The 20,337-nt window shown below is 41.0% G+C and overlaps 1 protein-coding gene across 2 annotated transcripts in view; it reads right to left on the reverse strand.

Moving 5' to 3' along the window:
* Nucleotides 1-20,337, reverse strand: part of LOC143774312 (uncharacterized) — a 102,174-nt gene that overhangs the window by 40,469 nt on the left and 41,368 nt on the right. For both annotated transcript variants that reach the window (XM_077261762.1, XM_077261761.1), the window contains exons 4-10: nucleotides 18,292-18,621; nucleotides 16,362-16,607; nucleotides 15,033-15,389; nucleotides 13,660-14,013; nucleotides 10,904-11,236; nucleotides 7,610-10,240; nucleotides 870-971 (exon numbers count right to left, since the gene is read on the reverse strand). In XM_077261762.1, the coding sequence (XP_077117877.1) occupies nucleotides 870-971; nucleotides 7,610-10,240; nucleotides 10,904-11,236; nucleotides 13,660-14,013; nucleotides 15,033-15,389; nucleotides 16,362-16,607; nucleotides 18,292-18,621 (4,353 nt within the window). The remainder of the gene's footprint in view (nucleotides 1-869; nucleotides 972-7,609; nucleotides 10,241-10,903; nucleotides 11,237-13,659; nucleotides 14,014-15,032; nucleotides 15,390-16,361; nucleotides 16,608-18,291; nucleotides 18,622-20,337) is intronic.

Raw genomic sequence — 20,337 nt, forward strand, 5'->3', positions numbered from 1 at the left:
GTCTGAGTATTTCAGAAACTGCTGATCTACTGGGATTTTCACGCACAACCATCTCTAGGGTTTACAGAGAATGGTCCGAAAAAGAAAAAAAATCCAGTGAGCGGCAGTTCTGTGGGCGGAAATGCCTTGTTGATGCCAGAGGTCAGAGGAGAATGGGCAGACTGGTTCGAGCTGATAGAAAGGCAACAGTGACTCAAATCGCCACCCATTACAACCAAGGTAGGCCTAAGAGCATCTCTGAACGCACAGTGCATCGAACTTTGAGGCAGATGGGCTACAGCAGCAGAAGACCACACCGGGTACCACTCCTTTCAGCTAACAACAGGAAACTGAGGCTACAATTTGTACAAGCTCATCGAAATTGGACAGTAGAAGATTGGAAAAACGTTGCTTGGTCTGATGAGTCTCGATTTCTGCTGCGACATTCGGATGGTAGGGTCAGAATTTGGCGTAAACAACATGAAAGCATGGATCCATCCTGCCTTGTATGGAGCATCTTTGGGATGTGCAGCCGACAAATCTGCGGCAACTGTGTGATGCCATCATGTCAATATGGACCAAAATCTCTGAGGAATGCTTCCAGCACCTTGTTGAATCTATGCCACGAAGAATTGAGGCAGTTCTGAAGGCAAAAGGGGGTCCAACCCGTTACTAGCATGGTGTACCGTGGCCGGTGAGTGTAAGTAGTAAAGAGATTCTAAATATTTTTTGTAAGAATACTCCTTTAAGGAAAATAAGTCTGTAGGTTACCAAAACAGAAATACTATGTAGGATAACAATCAGATCAAACAGGTTCTCAATAACGTAGAAGCTGATGCTAGGTCCAATAAGTCTAGGATAGTCTGGATACAGAAAAAATCATCACTTACCAGGATCAACTCTATCTATGATAGTTTCACAACGAGGCCCATAGAACATATCACTACAATTACATTTTATTCCATCATATTTTCCTCCATTAAGGCATACACCTGTTATAAAATAGAAGTAAAATTTAGAAATTTGAATTTAAGGATCCATGCAAAATAATATTTATCTAACTCCAGTTACAAAAGTCTCCCATCACAAGAACACTTTGCTGTATAGGCACCATTGTTAAGACTTCATACAGATTCTTATGATTGCATCAAAGCCAAATATGTTTGTTATTTTCTTTACTTTTTACTTTTGCCAAATATTTTTTTAATTATGAAAAATTCTTTGTAAATGCAATTTTATCAAACTTTCATTAATTATCTATATGTTTTAGTCCCACAAAGGTCATCCAAATGCGATCACCTGATTCTTTCCCTAATTCCTTAGTATACTCGGTGACAGATAAATGTTGGATCACAGAGGAAACAATCACATTCCACAATATTAGGAGATAGCTGTTTTGCCAGCAATTAGATGGGAGTAAGTATAATTTTATGAGACTCTACCCTGTTGTGAATTTGGATTCTGGGCTCCCCCGGTGGCTACTGGTGGAATTGAACTGGTGTCTTCATCTTCTCTGTTCACCTGTTCCCATCAAGATGTGGGAGTCGCTATATAACCTTGCTGCTCTGTTAGTTGCTTGCCGGTCAACAATGTTATCAGAAGCCTCTCTGTGCTTGTTCCTGCTCCTAGACAACTACTAGATAAGTTGGACTCTTGTCCATGTTTGTTTTTGCATTTTTGTTCCAGTTCACAGCTGTAGTTTCGTTACTGTGTCTGGAAAGCTCTTGTGAACAGGAATTGCCACTCTGGTGTTATGAGTTAATGCCAGAGTTTTAAAGTAATTTCTGGATGGTGTTTTGATAGGGTTTTCAGCTGACCATGAAAGTGTCCTTTCTGTCTTCTGCTATGTAGTAAGTGGACCTCAAATTTGCTAAACCTATTTTCATACTACGTTTGTTATTTCATCTCAACTCACCGCCAATACATGTGGGGGGCCTCTGTCTCCTTTCGGGGTATTTCTCTAGAGGTGAGCTAGGACTAATATTTTCCTCTGCTAGCTTTATTTAGTCCTCCGGCTGGTGCTGGGCATCTAGAATCAACGTAGGCATGCTACCCGGCCACTGCTAGTTGTGCGTTAGGTTTAGTTCATGGTCAGCTCAGTTCCCATCTTCCAAGAGCTAGTTCCTATATATGCTTATGCTATGTTCTCTTGCCATTGAGATCATGACAGTTTGACCGGCCACAAAGTGTTAATTGTTTGGGCTGAAGCAGGAGAAAAAGAAGTGTTGAAGGGAAATTTTTTTTTTTTTCCCCTCAGAGTTTTGCTGCCTAGCCCTTAATTGCTGTCTAGCTGCTTCTTACCTCCTCTTAACCCTTGAATGGCTCTGTGTCCACCTGTTTGTAATGGATCTTCAGAGTGTAACTGCAGGTTTGAATAATCTCGCCACGAAGGTACAATATTTGCAAGATTTTGTTTGTCATGCACCTGTATCTGAGCCGAGAATTCCTTTGCCGGAATTTTTCTCGGGAAATAGATCCGGGTTTCAGAATTTTCGAAATAATTGCAAATTATTTTTGTCCCTGAAATCTCGCTCTGCCGGAGACCCTGCACAGCAGGTCAGGATTGTGATTTCCTTGCTCCGGGGCGACCCTCAAGACTGGGCTTTTTCATTGACACCAGGGGATCCTGCGTTGCTCAATGTGGATGCGTTTTTTCTGGCCTTGGGGTTGCTTTATGACGAACCTCATTTGGAGCTTCAGGCAGAAAAAACTTTGATGTCCCTATCTCAGGGGCAAGATGAAGCGGAAATTTACTGCCAAAGATTCCGTAAATGGTCTGTGCTTACTCAGTGGAATGAGTGCGCCCTGGCGGCGACTTTCAGAGAGGGTCTCTCTGATGCCATTAAGGATGTTATGGTGGGGTTCCCTGTGCCTGCGGGTCTGAATGAGTCCATGACAATGGCTATTCAGATCGATAGGCGTTTGCGGGAGCGCAAACCAGTGCACCATCTGGCGGTGTCCACTGAGAAGTCGCCAGAGAGTATGCAGTGTGATAGAATTCTGTCCCGAAGCGAGCGGCAGAATTTTAGACGGAAAAATGGGTTGTGTTTCTATTGTGGTGATTCTACTCATGTTATATCAGCATGCTCTAAGCGCACTAAAAAGCTTGGTAAATCTGTTTCCATTTGCACCTTACCGTCTAAATTTATTCTATCTGTGACCCTGATTTGCTCTTTGTCATCTATTACCACGGACGCCTATGTCGACTCTGGCGCCGCTTTGAGTCTTATGGATTGGTCCTTTGCCAAACGCTGTGGGTATGATTTAGAGCCTTTGGAGACTCCTATTCCTCTGAAGGGGATTGACTCCACCCCATTGGCTAATAATAAACCACAATACTGGACACAAGTAATTATGCGTATTAATCCGGATCACCAGGAGATTATTCGCTTTCTGGTGCTGTATAATCTACATGATGATTTGGTGCTAGGATTGCCTTGGCTGCAATCTCACAACCCAGTCCTCGACTGGAGAGCTATGTCTGTGTTGAGCTGGGGATGTAAGGGGGCTCATGGGGATGTACCTGTGGTTTCCATTTCATCATCCATTCCCTCTGAAATTCCTGAGTTCCTGTCTGACTATCGTGACGTCTTTGAAGAATCCAAGCTTGGTTCGTTACCTCCGCACCGAGAGTGCGATTGTGCCATAGATTTAATCCCGGGTAGTAAATACCCAAAGGGTCGTTTATTTAATCTGTCTGTGCCTGAACACGCTGCTATGCGAGAATATATAAAGGAGTCCTTGGAAAAGGGACATATTCGTCCATCGTCATCTCCCTTAGGAGCCGGTTTTTTCTTTGTGTCAAAAAAAGACGGCTCTTTGAGACCATGTATTGATTATCGGCTTTTGAATAAAATCACTGTTAAATATCAATACCCATTGCCGTTGCTGACTGATTTGTTTGCTCGCATAAAGGGGGCCAAGTGGTTCTCTAAGATTGACCTTCGTGGGGCGTATAATTTGGTGCGAATCAGGCAGGGGGATGAGTGGAAAACCGCATTTAATACGCCCGAGGGCCACTTTGAGTATTTAGTGATGCCTTTTGGTCTTTCTAATGCTCCGTCAGTTTTCCAGTCCTTTATGCATGATATTTTTCGCGATTATTTGGATAAATTTATGATTGTGTATCTGGATGATATTCTGATTTTTTCGGATGACTGGGACTCTCATGTCCAGCAAGTCAGGAGGGTTTTTCAGGTTTTGCGGTCTAATTCTTTGTGTGTGAAGGGTTCTAAGTGTGTTTTTGGGATACAGAGGATTTCCTTTTTGGGATATATTTTTTCCCCCTCTTCCATTGAAATGGATCCTGTCAAGGTTCAAGCTATTTGTGATTGGACGCAGCCCTCTTCTCTTAAGAGTCTTCAGAAATTTTTGGGCTTTGCTAACTTTTATCGTCGATTTATTGCTGGTTTTTCGGATATTGCTAAGCCATTGACCGATTTGACTAAGAAGGGTGCTGATGTTGCTGATTGGTCCCCTGATGCTGTGGAGGCCTTTCGGGAGCTTAAGCGCCGTTTTTCCTCTGCCCCTGTGTTGCGTCAGCCTGATGTTGCTCTACCTTTTCAGGTTGAGGTCGACGCTTCTGAGATCGGAGCTGGGGCAGTGTTGTCGCAGAAAAGTTCTGACTGCTCCGTGATGAGGCCTTGTGCCTTCTTTTCCCGTAAATTTTCGCCCGCTGAGCGGAATTATGATGTTGGGAATCGGGAGCTTTTGGCCATGAAGTGGGCTTTTGAGGAGTGGCGCCATTGGCTTGAGGGGGCCAGACATCAGGTGGTGGTATTGACTGACCACAAAAATTTGATTTATCTTGAGACCGCCAGGCGCCTGAATCCTAGACAGGCGCGCTGGTCATTATTTTTCTCTCGGTTTAATTTTGTGGTGTCATACCTACCGGGTTCTAAGAATGTTAAGGCAGATGCCCTTTCTAGGAGTTTTGAGCCTGACTCGCCTGGTAACTCTGAGCCCACAGGTATCCTTAAGGATGGAGTGGTATTGTCAGCCGTTTCTCCAGACCTGCGGCGGGCCTTGCAGGAGTTTCAGGCGGATAGACCTGATCGTTGCCCACCTGATAAACTGTTTGTTCCTGATGATTGGACCAGTAGAGTCATCTCTGAGGTTCATTCTTCTGCGTTGGCAGGTCATCCTGGCATTTTTGGTACCAGGGATTTGGTGGCAAGGTCCTTCTGGTGGCCTTCCCTGTCACGAGATGTGCGAGGCTTTGTGCAGTCTTGTGACGTTTGTGCTCGGGCCAAGCCTTGTTGTTCTCGGGCTAGTGGATTGTTGTTGCCCTTGCCTATTCCTAAGAGGCCTTGGACGCACATCTCGATGGATTTTATTTCAGATCTGCCTGTTTCTCAGAAGATGTCTGTCATCTGGGTGGTGTGTGACCGTTTTTCTAAGATGGTCCATTTGGTTCCTCTGCCCAAGTTACCTTCTTCTTCCGAGTTGGTTCCTCTGTTTTTTCAAAATGTTGTTCGTTTGCATGGTATTCCTGAGAATATCGTTTCTGACAGAGGGACCCAATTCGTGTCTAGATTTTGGCGGGCATTCTGTGCTAGGATGGGCATAGATTTATCTTTTTCGTCCGCTTTCCATCCTCAGACGAATGGCCAGACCGAGCGGATTAATCAGACCCTGGAGACATATCTGAGGTGTTTTGTGTCTGCTGACCAGGATGATTGGGTTGCTTTTTTGCCATTGGCGGAGTTCGCTCTCAATAATCGGGCCAGCTCTGCCACTTTGGTGTCCCCGTTTTTCTGTAATTCGGGGTTTCATCCTCGATTTTCCTCTGGTCAGGTGGAATCTTCGGATTGTCCTGGAGTGGATGCTGTGGTGGAGAGATTGCATCAGATCTGGGGGCAGGTGGTGGACAATTTGAGGTTGTCCCAGGAGAAGACTCAGCTTTTTGCCAACCACCACCGTCGTGTTGGTCCTCGGCTTTCTGTTGGGGATTTGGTGTGGTTGTCTTCTCGTTTTGTCCCTATGAGGGTCTCTTCTCCTAAGTTTAAGCCTCGGTTTATCGGCCCGTATAAGATATTGGAGATTCTTAACCCTGTTTCCTTCCGTTTGGACCTCCCTGCATCCTTTTCTATTCATAACGTTTTTCATCGGTCATTATTGCGCAGGTATGAGGTACCGGTTGTGCCTTCCGTTGAGCCTCCTGCTCCGGTGTTGGTTGAGGGTGAGTTGGAGTACGTTGTGGAGAAAATCTTGGACTCTCGTGTTTCCAGACGGAGACTCCAGTATCTGGTCAAGTGGAAGGGATACGGCCAGGAGGATAATTCTTGGGTGAATGCATCTGATGTTCATGCCTCCGATCTGGTTCGTGCCTTTCATAGGGCCCATCCTGATCGCCCTGGTGGTTCTGGTGAGGGTTCGGTGCCCCCTCCTTGAGGGGGGGGTACTGTTGTGAATTTGGATTCTGGGCTCCCCCGGTGGCTACTGGTGGAATTGAACTGGTGTCTTCATCTTCTCTGTTCACCTGTTCCCATCAAGATGTGGGAGTCGCTATATAACCTTGCTGCTCTGTTAGTTGCTTGCCGGTCAACAATGTTATCAGAAGCCTCTCTGTGCTTGTTCCTGCTCCTAGACAACTACTAGATAAGTTGGACTCTTGTCCATGTTTGTTTTTGCATTTTTGTTCCAGTTCACAGCTGTAGTTTCGTTACTGTGTCTGGAAAGCTCTTGTGAACAGGAATTGCCACTCTGGTGTTATGAGTTAATGCCAGAGTTTTAAAGTAATTTCTGGATGGTGTTTTTGATAGGGTTTTCAGCTGACCATGAAAGTGTCCTTTCTGTCTTCTGCTATGTAGTAAGTGGACCTCAAATTTGCTAAACCTATTTTCATACTACGTTTGTTATTTCATCTCAACTCACCGCCAATACATGTGGGGGGCCTCTGTCTCCTTTCGGGGTATTTCTCTAGAGGTGAGCTAGGACTAATATTTTCCTCTGCTAGCTTTATTTAGTCCTCCGGCTGGTGCTGGGCATCTAGAATCAACGTAGGCATGCTACCCGGCCACTGCTAGTTGTGCGTTAGGTTTAGTTCATGGTCAGCTCAGTTCCCATCTTCCAAGAGCTAGTTCCTATATATGCTTATGCTATGTTCTCTTGCCATTGAGATCATGACACTACCCCCTTGTTCAAAGCCGGAGACATCATGAGTAATCTAGTCTCCATTAAGGGAATTGTATCAGAGGGGTAGAAAAATTTACGTGAGCGGCAACAATAGCCACTTCATAATCCGAAAATCATTTGAGTTCATGACTACGTTGGGCAAATATTCTTTTATGAAAATGTGAACTCAACCTTATATATGGAATATTTTGAGCTATTCACTATGCCATCTAAGTGACTAAAAGTCAAAGATTGTGGTCTTCAATCACAATGTTGGCTGCACATTACATTTGAAGCCCACTGCCTGCAATACTGAGGGTACACATCCTATGCCATTGCCATCACCGAGTCATAATAGTAAGGATTGGAGTGGCCATATGGGGTTAACAAAAGAACATAATAAAACTAAGGATCAAAGATTAGATAAAACCATTGAATTTTTTAAAATTGCATTTACCTTATGCTTTAAGAATGTAGATTAAAGAACTAGAGAACCACTGGGAAGCATAATTACCTGGTGCTGTAGTTGTGGTAGTTCTAGCAGTAGTAGTGGTTGTAGTAGCGGTTGTGGTAGTGGTTGTAGTAGTGGTTGTAGTAGTTGTAGTAGTAGTGGTTGTAGTAGTGGTTGTAGTAGTTGGTGTAGTAGTTGTAGTAGAAGTGATATTAGTAGTTGGTATAGTTGTTCCTATAATTGTTGTAGGCACTATTTCTTGTTCTGTTGTATGAGGTGACGAGGAAGACACAGGTTTAATTGTAGGAGATGCAGTTGTAACAATCACAGGAACCGTAGCTGCGGTTGAACTAACTACCCCCGTTGTTTCATAGGTTTTTGCTTCAGTTCCAGAAACTGTTGTTTTGCCTGTTGCTTCCGGCGTTACCACTGTAACTAATTTGGTTGAGGAATCACTAGGTGTTTCTGCTTCTTTGGAGGTTATGACTTGAGAAACATGGGAAGTTTTTGAAACTGTTTCTGATTTTGTATACTCTAATGGAGTAGTTTTTGCAGGTATTGCGTCACTTGGTCTGACAGTTGTTGAAGTCATTACTGTTGGCAGTGATGTTTCTTTAGTTGTTTCATCAGTCACAAGAACAGTTGGATCGTGCGTTGTTTGAGTTACGTGAGAAGAGTCGGGTTTTATTGTAGAAACATCACTAGTTGATGGTGTTATTTCCAGGCTTGAAGTTTTTGCTAATGTATCTGTTGTTTTATCAGTCACAAGATATGTTTGAGATACCGAAGTTGGTCCAAATCTTGTTGTGGAGCCTTCTGGAGATGGTTCCCCTAAGGTTGAAAATGATAATGTTGAAGAAGTTTCTGAGAAAGCTACTGTTTCAGTCATTATGATCTTATTAGATGTTTCTGATACCATTGAAGTAATTTTTGGAGATGATTGTCTCGTCGTTTTGATAGAAGAAGTCATTGTTTCTGTTGCTGTCTTGCTTGTCGGATGAGACAATACCCCTGTTGTATCTGCAGGACTTTGCGTACTTGCTTCATTAGTTATTAGCGGAGTTTCTGTTGTTTCATCACCAAGAGTAGATACTTCAATTGTCAGAGAGGATAATGTTGGTGTAATGGTTCCTGTATCTGTTATGGTGTGTCTTTCTGAAATGGTTGTGTCATCCAAAGAAGAAGCACCTTCAGTTGTTATCCTTGATATAAGAGGCTCTGTTTTAGGATTTGTTACAGGAGATGTTTTGTCTGTTTTGTCAGTCCCCAAAGGAGTTTCTGGCCTTGTTGTAAATGTGTCCTCCTCAGCTGTTGATGTTTCAGGCGTTGTTAGATGAGATGTTTCTGAATTTTCAGAAACAGTCACCAAGCTTGTATCTTTTACTGTTGCTTTTGTAGAAACAGGTCCTGTTGTATCAGATAGTAAAGGTATTTTGGTTGATATTTCTGATAGTGTAGAGATATTTATAGTTGTTGCTTCAACCACTGGAGTGGTCTCCGCAGTTGAGATATCTGGAACAGATACAGGAGTGTTTTTTGTGGATACTTCTGGCAGTGGAGAGGTTTCTGTAGTTTCCACCAGTTGAGTTGTCTCCACAGATGTGAAATCTGGCACCACTGATGTTCCTTCTGTTGTTACATGAGACACTGGAAAAGTTTCTGTGGAAAATTCTGGTAATAAGGAGGTTTCTGTAGTTGTTTGCAACACTGGGACTGTCTCTACTGCTGTGGAATCTGGCACCACTGAAGTCCCGTTTGTTTGTACATCAGACACTGGAGAAGTTTTTGATGGTACAGAAGGTGACGAAGATGGTTCTGCTGTAGAAGTATCAGATACTGAATGTGTTCCTTCTGTGGCTAGGTCAGATACTGGAGAACTTTCTGTGGATATGTCTGGTAATGATGAGGTTTCTGCAGTTGTTTCAACCACTGGAGGTGTCTCTGTTGCTGTGTAATTTGGCACCACTGATGTTTCTACGTTTGTTACATCAGATCCAGGAGAAGTCTCTGACTGTACAGAAGATAATGAAGAGGCTTCTATTATATATGTGGTATCAGGTACTGAATGTGTTCCTTCTGTTGCCATTTCAGACACTGGAGACGTTTTTGTGGGTACTTCTGTTAATGAAGAGGTTTCTGTAGTTGTTTCCACCACTGGGCCTGTCTCTGCTGCTGTGAAATCTGGAATCACGGATGTCCCTTTTGTCTGTACATCAGATACTGAAGAAGTCTCTGACGGTACAAAAGTTAGTGAAGATGCTTCTGATATTGTAGTATCAGTTACTGAATGTGTTCGTTCTGTAGCTAGGTCGGATACTGGAGATGTTTCTATGGATACTTTTGGCAATGAGCAGGTTTCTGCAGTTGTGTCAACTACTGGAGATGTCTCTGCTGCTGTGGAAGAGGTCTCTGTAATTATTTCAACTGCTGTGGATATTTCTCCCGTTGTTGGGTCATATACTGGAGATGTTTCAGTTGATATTGCCAATAGTGAGGATGCTTCTGCTGTTGTTACAACTATTGTAGATGTCTCTGCAGTAGATACTGATGTCTTGTCTGTTGCTGTGTAGGATACTGCATTTGTGTCCGTTGGAATTTCAGTTAGTGAGGATGCTGTTGGCTCTGTTCGCAGAGATTCTCCTTCGGTGCTTCCTGTAGATTCTGGAGAAGTTTGTTTCGTTGTTGAATCTGGTACTGAAAGAAAAGGATAATTTATATACTTTTGTACGGGTCATTTTTTATATCTTATTTTTTACTAAGATTCAGTTCTACAGGTGAATTAAAGTTCTCTGATATTTCTATTCAGGATTTCATTCTTTAGCCTCTTTTAGCTTGCGTTACCTGTTAAATGAGTTGTCCATGGCTAAGCGGTGTCACATCTAGTACCCACATTGATAAGTTATTAGCACATCACCCCTCCATAACTGGCAATGCACCACTATTGTGAACGCTTTGTAGTTGCTTGTTTTCACTATTTCAGCTTAGTTCTTTTTGAAATGAGTGGGATTTGAGCTGCAGTTCTTTAAACTGTCTACTACACAAACTATGGAGCTGTGGTTTTCCAGCTCTGTAAATTGTGTACTTCTGGGGTAACCTGCTCAAAACAAAGAGTGCTGGATGGTGGACTACCACGGATCAGATATTATGATGTATCCTAAGATAGATGTTAGGTCATCATAAATTGAGCCAAGGTCTAAAGGTCTCAAACTTATGGAGAAATATTAAGAGGTGGTGGTACAGCAACCAAAAATTATACACCAACTGTGTGGTGCAAAGAGGCTATCATGGAAACATCGGTAAAATCCTTGCCAGAAATATATATATATTGCATTTGATAAATATTTATGTGGCACTTACATGGTGAACTGAAAATTGTTTGGGGCACTGGCTCAACAGTAGAGGTCCAGGTGTCTTCAGGTCCTTCACCAGAACCTGAACCAGATCCTGAGGCTTCTGCAAAAAACAGCATGGCTGTAGACATGCCTGCATACATTTCTGTGTTCCTAACTATTCCAGATTTTTCCTGATCCTCTCCATTGTGGGTGACTTTTCTTTTCTCCACAATCCTAATAGACGACTTTTCAGGATTTTTTTGTTTGTGCATTTCACCCTTTTGAGAGACTGTGACATTTCCAGGACCGATTCTTCCTGCGGTCAACTCTCGCGACTGTGGCTTGTTTTTTCCTAATACTGTGGAGAAATAAAGTTATTAATAAAAAAGTCATTAGGAGCTTACAAAATATTTTTGTTACATTTTACGTACCCCTTTCTTTTGTCCATTGAACATGATGGTCGGACTATGGTACCTATAGTTATTATAACCAACTCATGACCAGGCCATTATCCTTTCTGACCAGTCACGTTTTCTGCACATATTTTGTGTACATGCGCTTTAAGCTGCTCTGCAATTAGTTTTTTTTTTTCATTCGGATATTCAACTTACTTTTTATTCTATTTTTTATGTATTTTTAATGTTCCTTTTTTGCTGATATTAGGGAATTATGTAAAGAAAATATAGAAACATTGATCTATTTGTCACTTTTTTATATTTTAATTTCTATTTAGGATCAAAAAAACGCTAAAACTTTTTACTTTTTTTTTATCTATGGTCTTTTCTCAATTTTCTTTTTTTCTTTTTTTTTTCTTTTACTTGAAACACTTTTTACCAAATAAGATCTTAAAAAACCTTGGAGGGTGGGATTTGTTAACATGTCAATGCATACGTTTTTGCTGGTTTCTTCTGCAACTGGGTTTGGTATATTAGCCCCAACTACAGGGAAATTTCAGCCTCCTAACTGCTTTGCAGGAACTAGGACCCAGCAGATACTGCACGACTCCTAAACCAAGTGATAACATGTTCACTGGGTCCAGAGGAGGAAGCAAGGTAACTAATTTCTTATGATTGTGGAAAACCCTATAAATTTGTCTGTACTGTAGACAGAGTTAGTTTTATTCACTCAGTGCAAAAGATTCAATATACTGACTTATTTCTTTATCTAAATATCCTGATAATGGCAGATTTTTTTCTTGCCATCTCCAACTTGCACCCAACACAGGGGCATATGCAACCCCCTAGCTATAATTCTCAGCATGAAAACGGTAGAACAAGAATTTGCCATAAGCAAAGATTTTAAGTGGCTTCATTCTGCCAGTTATGAATTTGGATCAAAATATATTTCCCATGTCCGGAAATTTTGAGTTTAGATCTCGAGAAGAACAGCTTCAGGATGTTGTGGAAGAGCAGCCAAAAACTATAGAAAAATCATGCGATGATATAAGGCAAACATTAACTAGAAATATTTTTCGAGCTTGGTTTATTTCATGCTTTGAATAGTACAAACTGTTCTGTGGGACTATTAGGTTACTGCCCTGTACTAGAAATAAACCAGAAAACATGAGCACTGCTGAAGAGCATCTGATAAATATCAATAATGCTTACATGGTGAATTGGTAGTGGTGGCGGAAGTCTCTGGTGAAGAAGTTTGAATGTCTCTGATTGATATATACCATATTTATCGGACTATAAGATGCACTATTTCCCCCCAAAATTGGGGAGGAAAATAGGGGGTGCGTCTTATATTCCGAACGCAGGCTATCCAGGGGGTTGCGGCAGTGGTGTAGCATCGTCCCTTGCTCAGGGAACTGGGGGTTGGCAGAAGTGTGGCAATGCTGAAGCTCGGTGTTGGCAGTGAGCAGTGTGGTGTGCATCATTGGTTTCCCTGCGGCAATCTTCCTGAAGCCATGGGCTGCTGGAGGTGGCACATGCGCGGATTGAGATCTTGGCTGGGCCTCTCAACGCTCCATGTTCCTGAGGCTGTGGACTTCAGGAAAATGGCCACCGGAGGCCGCGCTTGTGCAGATTGAGATCTCATCGGCCCTCAGCTTCAGGAAAATGGTCGCCGAAAATCCAATGATGCACCCGGCTCTGCTCACCATGGACAAAGGGCCAAAGCATCAACATATATCTGACATTGGCATCCTGAGGAAGGGACCCTGCTCCATGCAACACACTCTGCTCTGTTTCACCACCGACACCAGACCCACAGCACTGCTGGGATACCCTGGGACTGCAGCATTGCCCCACTCTTGCCACCACCGGCTTCCTGAGGAAAGGACCATGCCTCCAGTAACCCCGCTGGCCATCAGGTAAGATACCTTAAAATTGGACGATAAGACAGACCCCCCCCCCATCTTATGAAAATCTTTTTTTGCTATTTTCCACCCCAAAATTTGTCATGCATGTTATGGCTCGGTGCGTCTTATAGTCCAAAAAATACGGTAAGTCCAGTGCCTAGAGTGGCTTATAAGGGGCAGCACATCCTGCTAGGTATAAGTGAACAATATTGAACAGAAGATCTTCCGCAACTATATAGCGCATGTGTAAAAATAAAAAGTTTACTACAATAAATTGGATTTGGGGGAACAGTCATCAATACCAGCTGTATGGTTCATTGAGGACAACGTCTACCAGTAATATAACTAGTACCTGGTTAAATCCATGTTATAAACAGTTTAGGTTTTTTAGTGGATCCAACACTGCCCTACATAAATGCAACAAAAAATAATTACTTCTGCAGAGCAACTGATAAATACAGCATCAATAAGACACTTACATGATGGCTTGTTAGTGGCTGCTTTGGTCTTTGGTTTAACAGTAGAAGTTAGGATATTTCCAGATTCTTTTGGTGGTAAAAATCCATGGTCAGATCCTTCTGGAGTTTTGAAGGTTCCTGAAGACTTCACCGGGGTATTTTCTTGTTCAAAGTATTCAAGCATCTCTATGCTCCTCTTCATTCTAGATTTTTTTTGGTCATTGTAGTCGACATTTCTCTCATCAATAATCTTAATGATCTGCCTTTCTGGATGGTTTTGATTCTGTGCTACCTCATTCCGACAAGCTGTGGTGTCTCCAGTATCGGTTCTTTGTATGGACAACTGTTCTGAGCGTAGGTAGCTTTTTCCTAACACTATTGAGAAATGAAGTTACTGATTAACTCATTAGAAGCTTTACAGTATTTTTGTTATATTTTACCTTTCTACTCTCAGTTAAACACTTAAACACATTAGTCTGAATTGTTGTCTGTGGTCATTTTGGCAAAAATGTATCACTTGTAAAAGAATATGCATACTCCCTCAAATGCTAAGATATAGCCAACATAATAACCTCTACATAAATTAAGACAGTAGATTTTTCTTTGTAGACTGTAAGTTGGATTTTTCAATGGATGGATTTCCTTTTGCTTATGGCCCATAACAGAAATGTTTAAACCTTACCACCTTAACATAATTTGCCTACTCTCTAGCTGTCAATTGTTTACAGTATAACTCAGTTCATATCTAATTTTATCTTTAGGTCAATTAAATTTCTGAGGAACTGTATGATTGTTTTTTTCATTCATTTGCTTAAGAAAAATTTAGGTCTGATGAGTCTCAACCATAGCTCAAAAACATCTGAAGAGCCACCAGTTTCAGCCAGTTGAAGTTGGTTGTCTGCTCGGTAAATCAGTGCATTGGCTTCCACTCAGTTCCTAGTATTGTCTCACAGTGCAATTAAGCAATGACATTTGTGTGCTCCCGATATGATTTTTACAGTAGGCTGCTCAGGCATTGCCGCAATCTCCTACGACAATGGACTACCAATAGGAACAAGGATAAGGCATGTACTCAGAATTTACCACTATTATACTTGGAAACTTTTTGACAATTGACACTTAGGAGCAAACATTTTTTAAAGACCATTATAGATCATTGGGTTACAATAATTTTTTGTTAAGGAAATCTTAAAGGAATTGTCCAAGATTACAGTATTGATGACTTGTATAGCTATCCATGTTTCTGATATCTCTGCTTGAATGTTTCTTCTTAAATCCTCATTCTGAATAGTACAAGCTGTTCTCGTTTATCAAGACACTATTCAATGCAAGAAATGTACTTAAAAATTGACTACTACCAAAGAATATGTTATAAACATCAACAAGACACTTACAGAATGACTTGGTAGTTGCATTAGAAGACTGTGATTTAACAGTACAAGTTGGGATGTCTCCAGATCCTTTTGATGGTGTAAATCTGTCACTGGAAGCTTTTGGCATTTGGGAGGTTTCCGGAGACTCTACCGGGGAATCATCTTGGTCAATGTCTTCAAAAAACTCTCTGTATCTCTTCATTATAGTTTTCATGTGATCAATATAGGCAATATTTTTCTCATCCAAAACAAAAGGTGCCTCCTGCCCTTCAGGATGTATAAGTATCTGCACTGCATCTTTTCTAGGGGCTAGGTGGTTTATGGCATTGGTCCTTTGTATGGACATCTCTCCAAAATGTGGGTTGTTTTTTCCTAATACTGTGGAGAAATTAATAAAGCAATGAGGCGTTTACACATTAATTAATTTTTTTAAGAGATGGGCAAATTGATTGCAAATGCAAATTAAATTGATGTTATATTTTTAGGAATTCAGTTAGTTCAAACAATTTTTCATCACATTTTTGCAAATCGCCTGAATAATCTGACTGTCATCTTACATATTGCATAAAAATTCACGAGCTAGAAAAAATTCCCATGACCAAGGGCTTCACCATAATGATTTGCAACTATCACATCAAATGGTATGGCCCAGTCAATCTGGAGGGATTATCATGGAGTAAATAAAAGCAGAAGCTGGAAATGCTTCAGCCATTTTGTGGTGAATCTGGATGTTTCAGTAACTCCCAAGTTTCAAAATCACCTCTACAGGTAAAATAAGACATTACAATATTCTATATAAGTAGACTGTAAGCTCTCGTGGGCCGGGTCCTCTCTCCTCCTCTACCAGTTGTTGTCTCATTTTGTTCAAAATTATTGAACTAGGCTTTTGTTATGTACACCCCTTTTCACATGTATAGCGCCATAGAATAAATGGCGCTATATTAATAAATAATTATAATAATATAGCATACAAATGCGTAGCGTTCTCCAGCAGAAGATCTACTCTTTGAAAGTTCTCATCACTGGTTGAAAAAGTGGAGAACATTATATAAGAACACAGAATGCCCCAAAATTGTCAAAGAATGATTTAGGAACAGGACAAAAGCTTAACGTTTTTTGACATGGTCACTAAATTCTCCTGATCTCAACTAAAAACTAAACACCAACTGTGTGGCGTAATGAGGCCAACATAGAGGCCATCATTGAGCCCAACAACAACCAATGATGTTTCTAGTTCCTGGTTGATTTTTTGCTATGAATAGTTTAGGCTTTTCTAGTGGTAGTAGTAGAATTGTACCCAAAAATTACCAACATCAAAGAGAGTCTGATAAATATGAATAAGACACTTACATGGAGGCTTGTTAGTGGCTTCACCAGGCTGTGGTTTACCAGTAGATCCTTTTGGAGTTTTGGTGCTGTCTGGAGGCTGCACAGGGGTATCCTCTTGTTCAAGGTCTTCAAACATTTCTATGTTCCTCTTTAAACCCGTATTTTTCTGAAAATTGTAGTTAACAATTTTTTCATCCAAAACCACGGCAGTTGGACTCTCGGGAAGTATGGACAACATTTCAGACCTCGACTTATTTTTTTCCAATACTGTATAGAAATTATATTATTATAGATAAATTCATTAGGAATCTATTGAACATAAGTAAATGTGAATGGATGAATGATGAATCAGCCCCTGGCTTGTGTAGCATAATTATCTATAGAGCACCTTAGGGGCTACTGTCTGGATGGAGATATTTACTGTCAGGCACTATTAAAATGGTGATATATTCTGTACAATATGTCATTTTGGTGGGTTTATGTTGTCCGGTTTGTAACCAATTAGTAAATATTTTTCCAATGTTTTTAGGTACAATGTTGTGTTATTTGATAACAGTATCTGGTGGTATTGATCACTGTATAGCAGTATTACTTAGTCAATGCTTGGCTATTGTTTAGATAATGCATTTATTGTTATTTAGAAGTACAGATAATCTATATATTATACATAGTAAGGTATATATTGTAAGAGGGTCACTGGTAAAGTACTGGAAGGGAGATATGTTTCACTGAGAGCGTTAGCTTCAGTGATATGAACCTGGAAGTTTGCTCCAGAGTGTTATGTGCTGAGAGGGGTAAAACGGCCATGACAGGGCCAGGTTTTTTGTGAACAGCTAAAGAGCTGGGTGGGACGGCTGTTCACCAAAACGCCACCCTAAGGCTGGTGTTACACTAGCGTATGGCATGCAATGCGAGAATATCAATTGCGATATGCTAATGACTCTTGCTCCTGCTCTCCTGTGAGTGTGAGCCGAGTGTCAGTGCTCTGTACTCCGATCCTCTTGCATGAAAGAATCAGAGCACAGGTGCTTAGGAGATGGAGATAGTAATTTCTCCATCTACTCCATATGCCGGTGTCAGCGAGAATTGCAGTAGGGTGATATCCAACTACAGTGCGATGTTTCACACGCACCCATAGGCTTGTATGGTGCGCGCGATCCGATTCTTGCTGCCATTTGCAGCATGCTGCTACTGTTTTTGCATGCTGAATCGACATGAGAAATGAATAGAAGATGTGAGCTGCCCCATAGTTTAACATTGGGCCCAGTGCAATCCGATTTTTTATTGGATTGCATTTACCGTAATTGCAAACCCAGAATGGTTTGAAGAACATGAAAAAAATCTTGAAGGTCTTGATTTGGTTTCCAAATGTCTCAGATCTCAATCTGATCGGCACCTCTAGTAATGGCCATACTTATTCCTTTGCTCTAGAGATCCCCTGCCTTGGATGGCTAGAAAGGTTTAAAAGGTATTGCATGGCTTCCATGGTATATATGGGTCACACATTTATACTGGTGTAACACTGTGCGGATTGTTTTCCTAAATCACATGATAAATGTCTAGAAATAATGAGCTTAGTGAACTATTAAAGTGGGATCTGGTGGAACATCATTCAAAAACTGTGCACCAACTGTGAGGAGCAATGAAGCCATCATAGACCAGCATTGCTTCTACCACCTTCTTGAGGCTATGCTATGAACACTTTAAGGCTATAGTCCTATACAGAAGTATAAATGCATGGTAGAGCAGCAACCAAACGCTTTGCACCAAGTGTGTGGTAAAATGTGGCCACACCAGTAGACCAGCAAAGTGTCTAGCACCTGGTTGTATCCATGCTATAGACTTTTCTGTGGCTCCATCAGATATCAGCCTAGCCGGAGAAATATACTGTGTCTAAAAATCACCATTGGTGAAGAATAGATTATCCGGCAAATATCAATAAGACACGTACATGATGGCTTGGCAGGGGCTGCGGTATGCTTTGCTTTGTTTCCAGCTTCTTTGGGTGGTGTCAATTCATTGATGGAACCTTTTGGAGTTTGGGCAGTTTCTGGAGTCTTCATCAGTGGTTCGTCTTGATCAATATCTTCAAACATTTCTATGTTCCCCTTTTTTTTAGTATTTTTTTGATCTTTGTAGTTAACATTTCTCTCATCCAAAACCACAATGGTTGGCCTTTCTGGATGATTTTGGTTTTGCACAGCTTCTTCTTGGGAGATGGCGACGTTTCCAGCATTGGTTCTTGGTATTGATTGCTCTACAGACTGTGGCTTGTTTTTTCCTAAAAATATGGAGAAAGCGGTTATTAATAAAGCCATTAGCATCATATAGAGTATTTTTGCTTTGTTTGGAATACAAAGTTTATGGTGATTCTGGCAAAATTATACATATACATTTTCTATCAACGTCTATGTAATTCAGAATAAGAGTTGCAATGTAAAAAAAATCCAAGTTTTTTTTATTATTTTGTACAATTTCTTAGTGTTTGGACAACCTCTTAATTTCTGCATTTGCCAGTAAGTAGATTTTTCCATCACTTTATGATGCTAATATTTATTGCTGCATGTGGTGACTCTACTTATTTTTTAGAGATGGACCAAGCTACAGTATCTATGTACAGACAGACCTGATTATTACCTTTATAAAGCAGATTCTTTATTTTTTATGATGTTTAATTTTATGTTGATTACATAGGAGGGCACTATTTATAATGGAAAACACATATATAAAAACATTAAAAATTGGGGAAAACACACACAGACACTACCACACAACTGATGGCCACAGCCATACCATATAAAGATTGGATCAACCAATATCAAAAATGTAATAATAATGTTTGAAGAGTACTGTCTGGACAGAAACAAGGAAAAAAAATCCTAGAAACCTACACCAAACAACATATGTACCAAACGTGCGTTGGGGCCAGTACTACTTTGACTCAGGTTGTACCAGTTTGCCTATGTCAACATGTTATACATTGCCCTCATATCCTATACAAACTATTTTCTAATGGATCTTTTATGGTATTCTACAAAATTAATTGTGTGTGCACACTATTTCAGTGTGATTTTTTGCACATCTTCCTATGACTCGTCTTTACATGAACCTTGCATTATATGATCCTTATCTAGTACGTATGTTGTTTGACAGAGGTTTCTAGGATTTTTTTTCTTGTTTCTAGTATATATGTTCTCCCCGTGTTTGCGTGGGTTTCCTCCGGGTTCTCCGGTTTCCTACCACATTCCAAAGACATACTGATAGGGAATTTAGATTGTGAACAACAAAAGGGGAGTGACGTGTAAAGGCAAGGATGACCATTGAATATACAACTTTTAACAAAATTATCTTTATTCAAGCAATTTAAATTAGACAAGCAAAAGACAATTTAAAAACAATTAAAAAACCAAAAAGATTTACAGATAGATAACAACATGGAAGGCCGTATAAGTGCCATCCAGTCTCCTCCACTATGTGCATCGGGAGTGTGCTGAGGTAAGGCACACTAAACAGAAAACACCATTTATACAATACAGAACATCAAAAGCTCAAGAGACTCCATAAATTAAAATGCATGTTAGGTGTTCAGTTCCCACCACTGCACAGAGGGAATCTTGAACCATGTCCTTTGTGGTCTCCCATTTTTCCCCAGCAATGGAGGAGCCTGCTCAGCAAATACACCAGTCCCAGCATCTTGCTCAAGCTGATGCTGTGTGTTTGATTACCATTGTCATTCCTGTTTCTACTATTATAACCAATAGGGGTCAGCGGCGAGCAGACGTTCCTGGGACTAAGTCCTGCTTTTTCTCTATTGAGCATGCCCATGGTACGACCTCCCATCGGATGTCGGAGGTCACATGCTCAGGTCCTGAAGCAGCCCTTATTTGACCACTGGACGCCGCTATAAAAGGTTTGCATGGCCGCTCAGCCATGCGCTAGTATAAACTAAAATTGTGCTTTGTGGACTACAGATAATTAAACTCCTTAAAGGGAATAT

Source organism: Ranitomeya variabilis, chromosome 5 (assembly GCF_051348905.1).
Source record: "Ranitomeya variabilis isolate aRanVar5 chromosome 5, aRanVar5.hap1, whole genome shotgun sequence".
NCBI lineage: Eukaryota > Metazoa > Chordata > Amphibia > Anura > Dendrobatidae > Ranitomeya > Ranitomeya variabilis.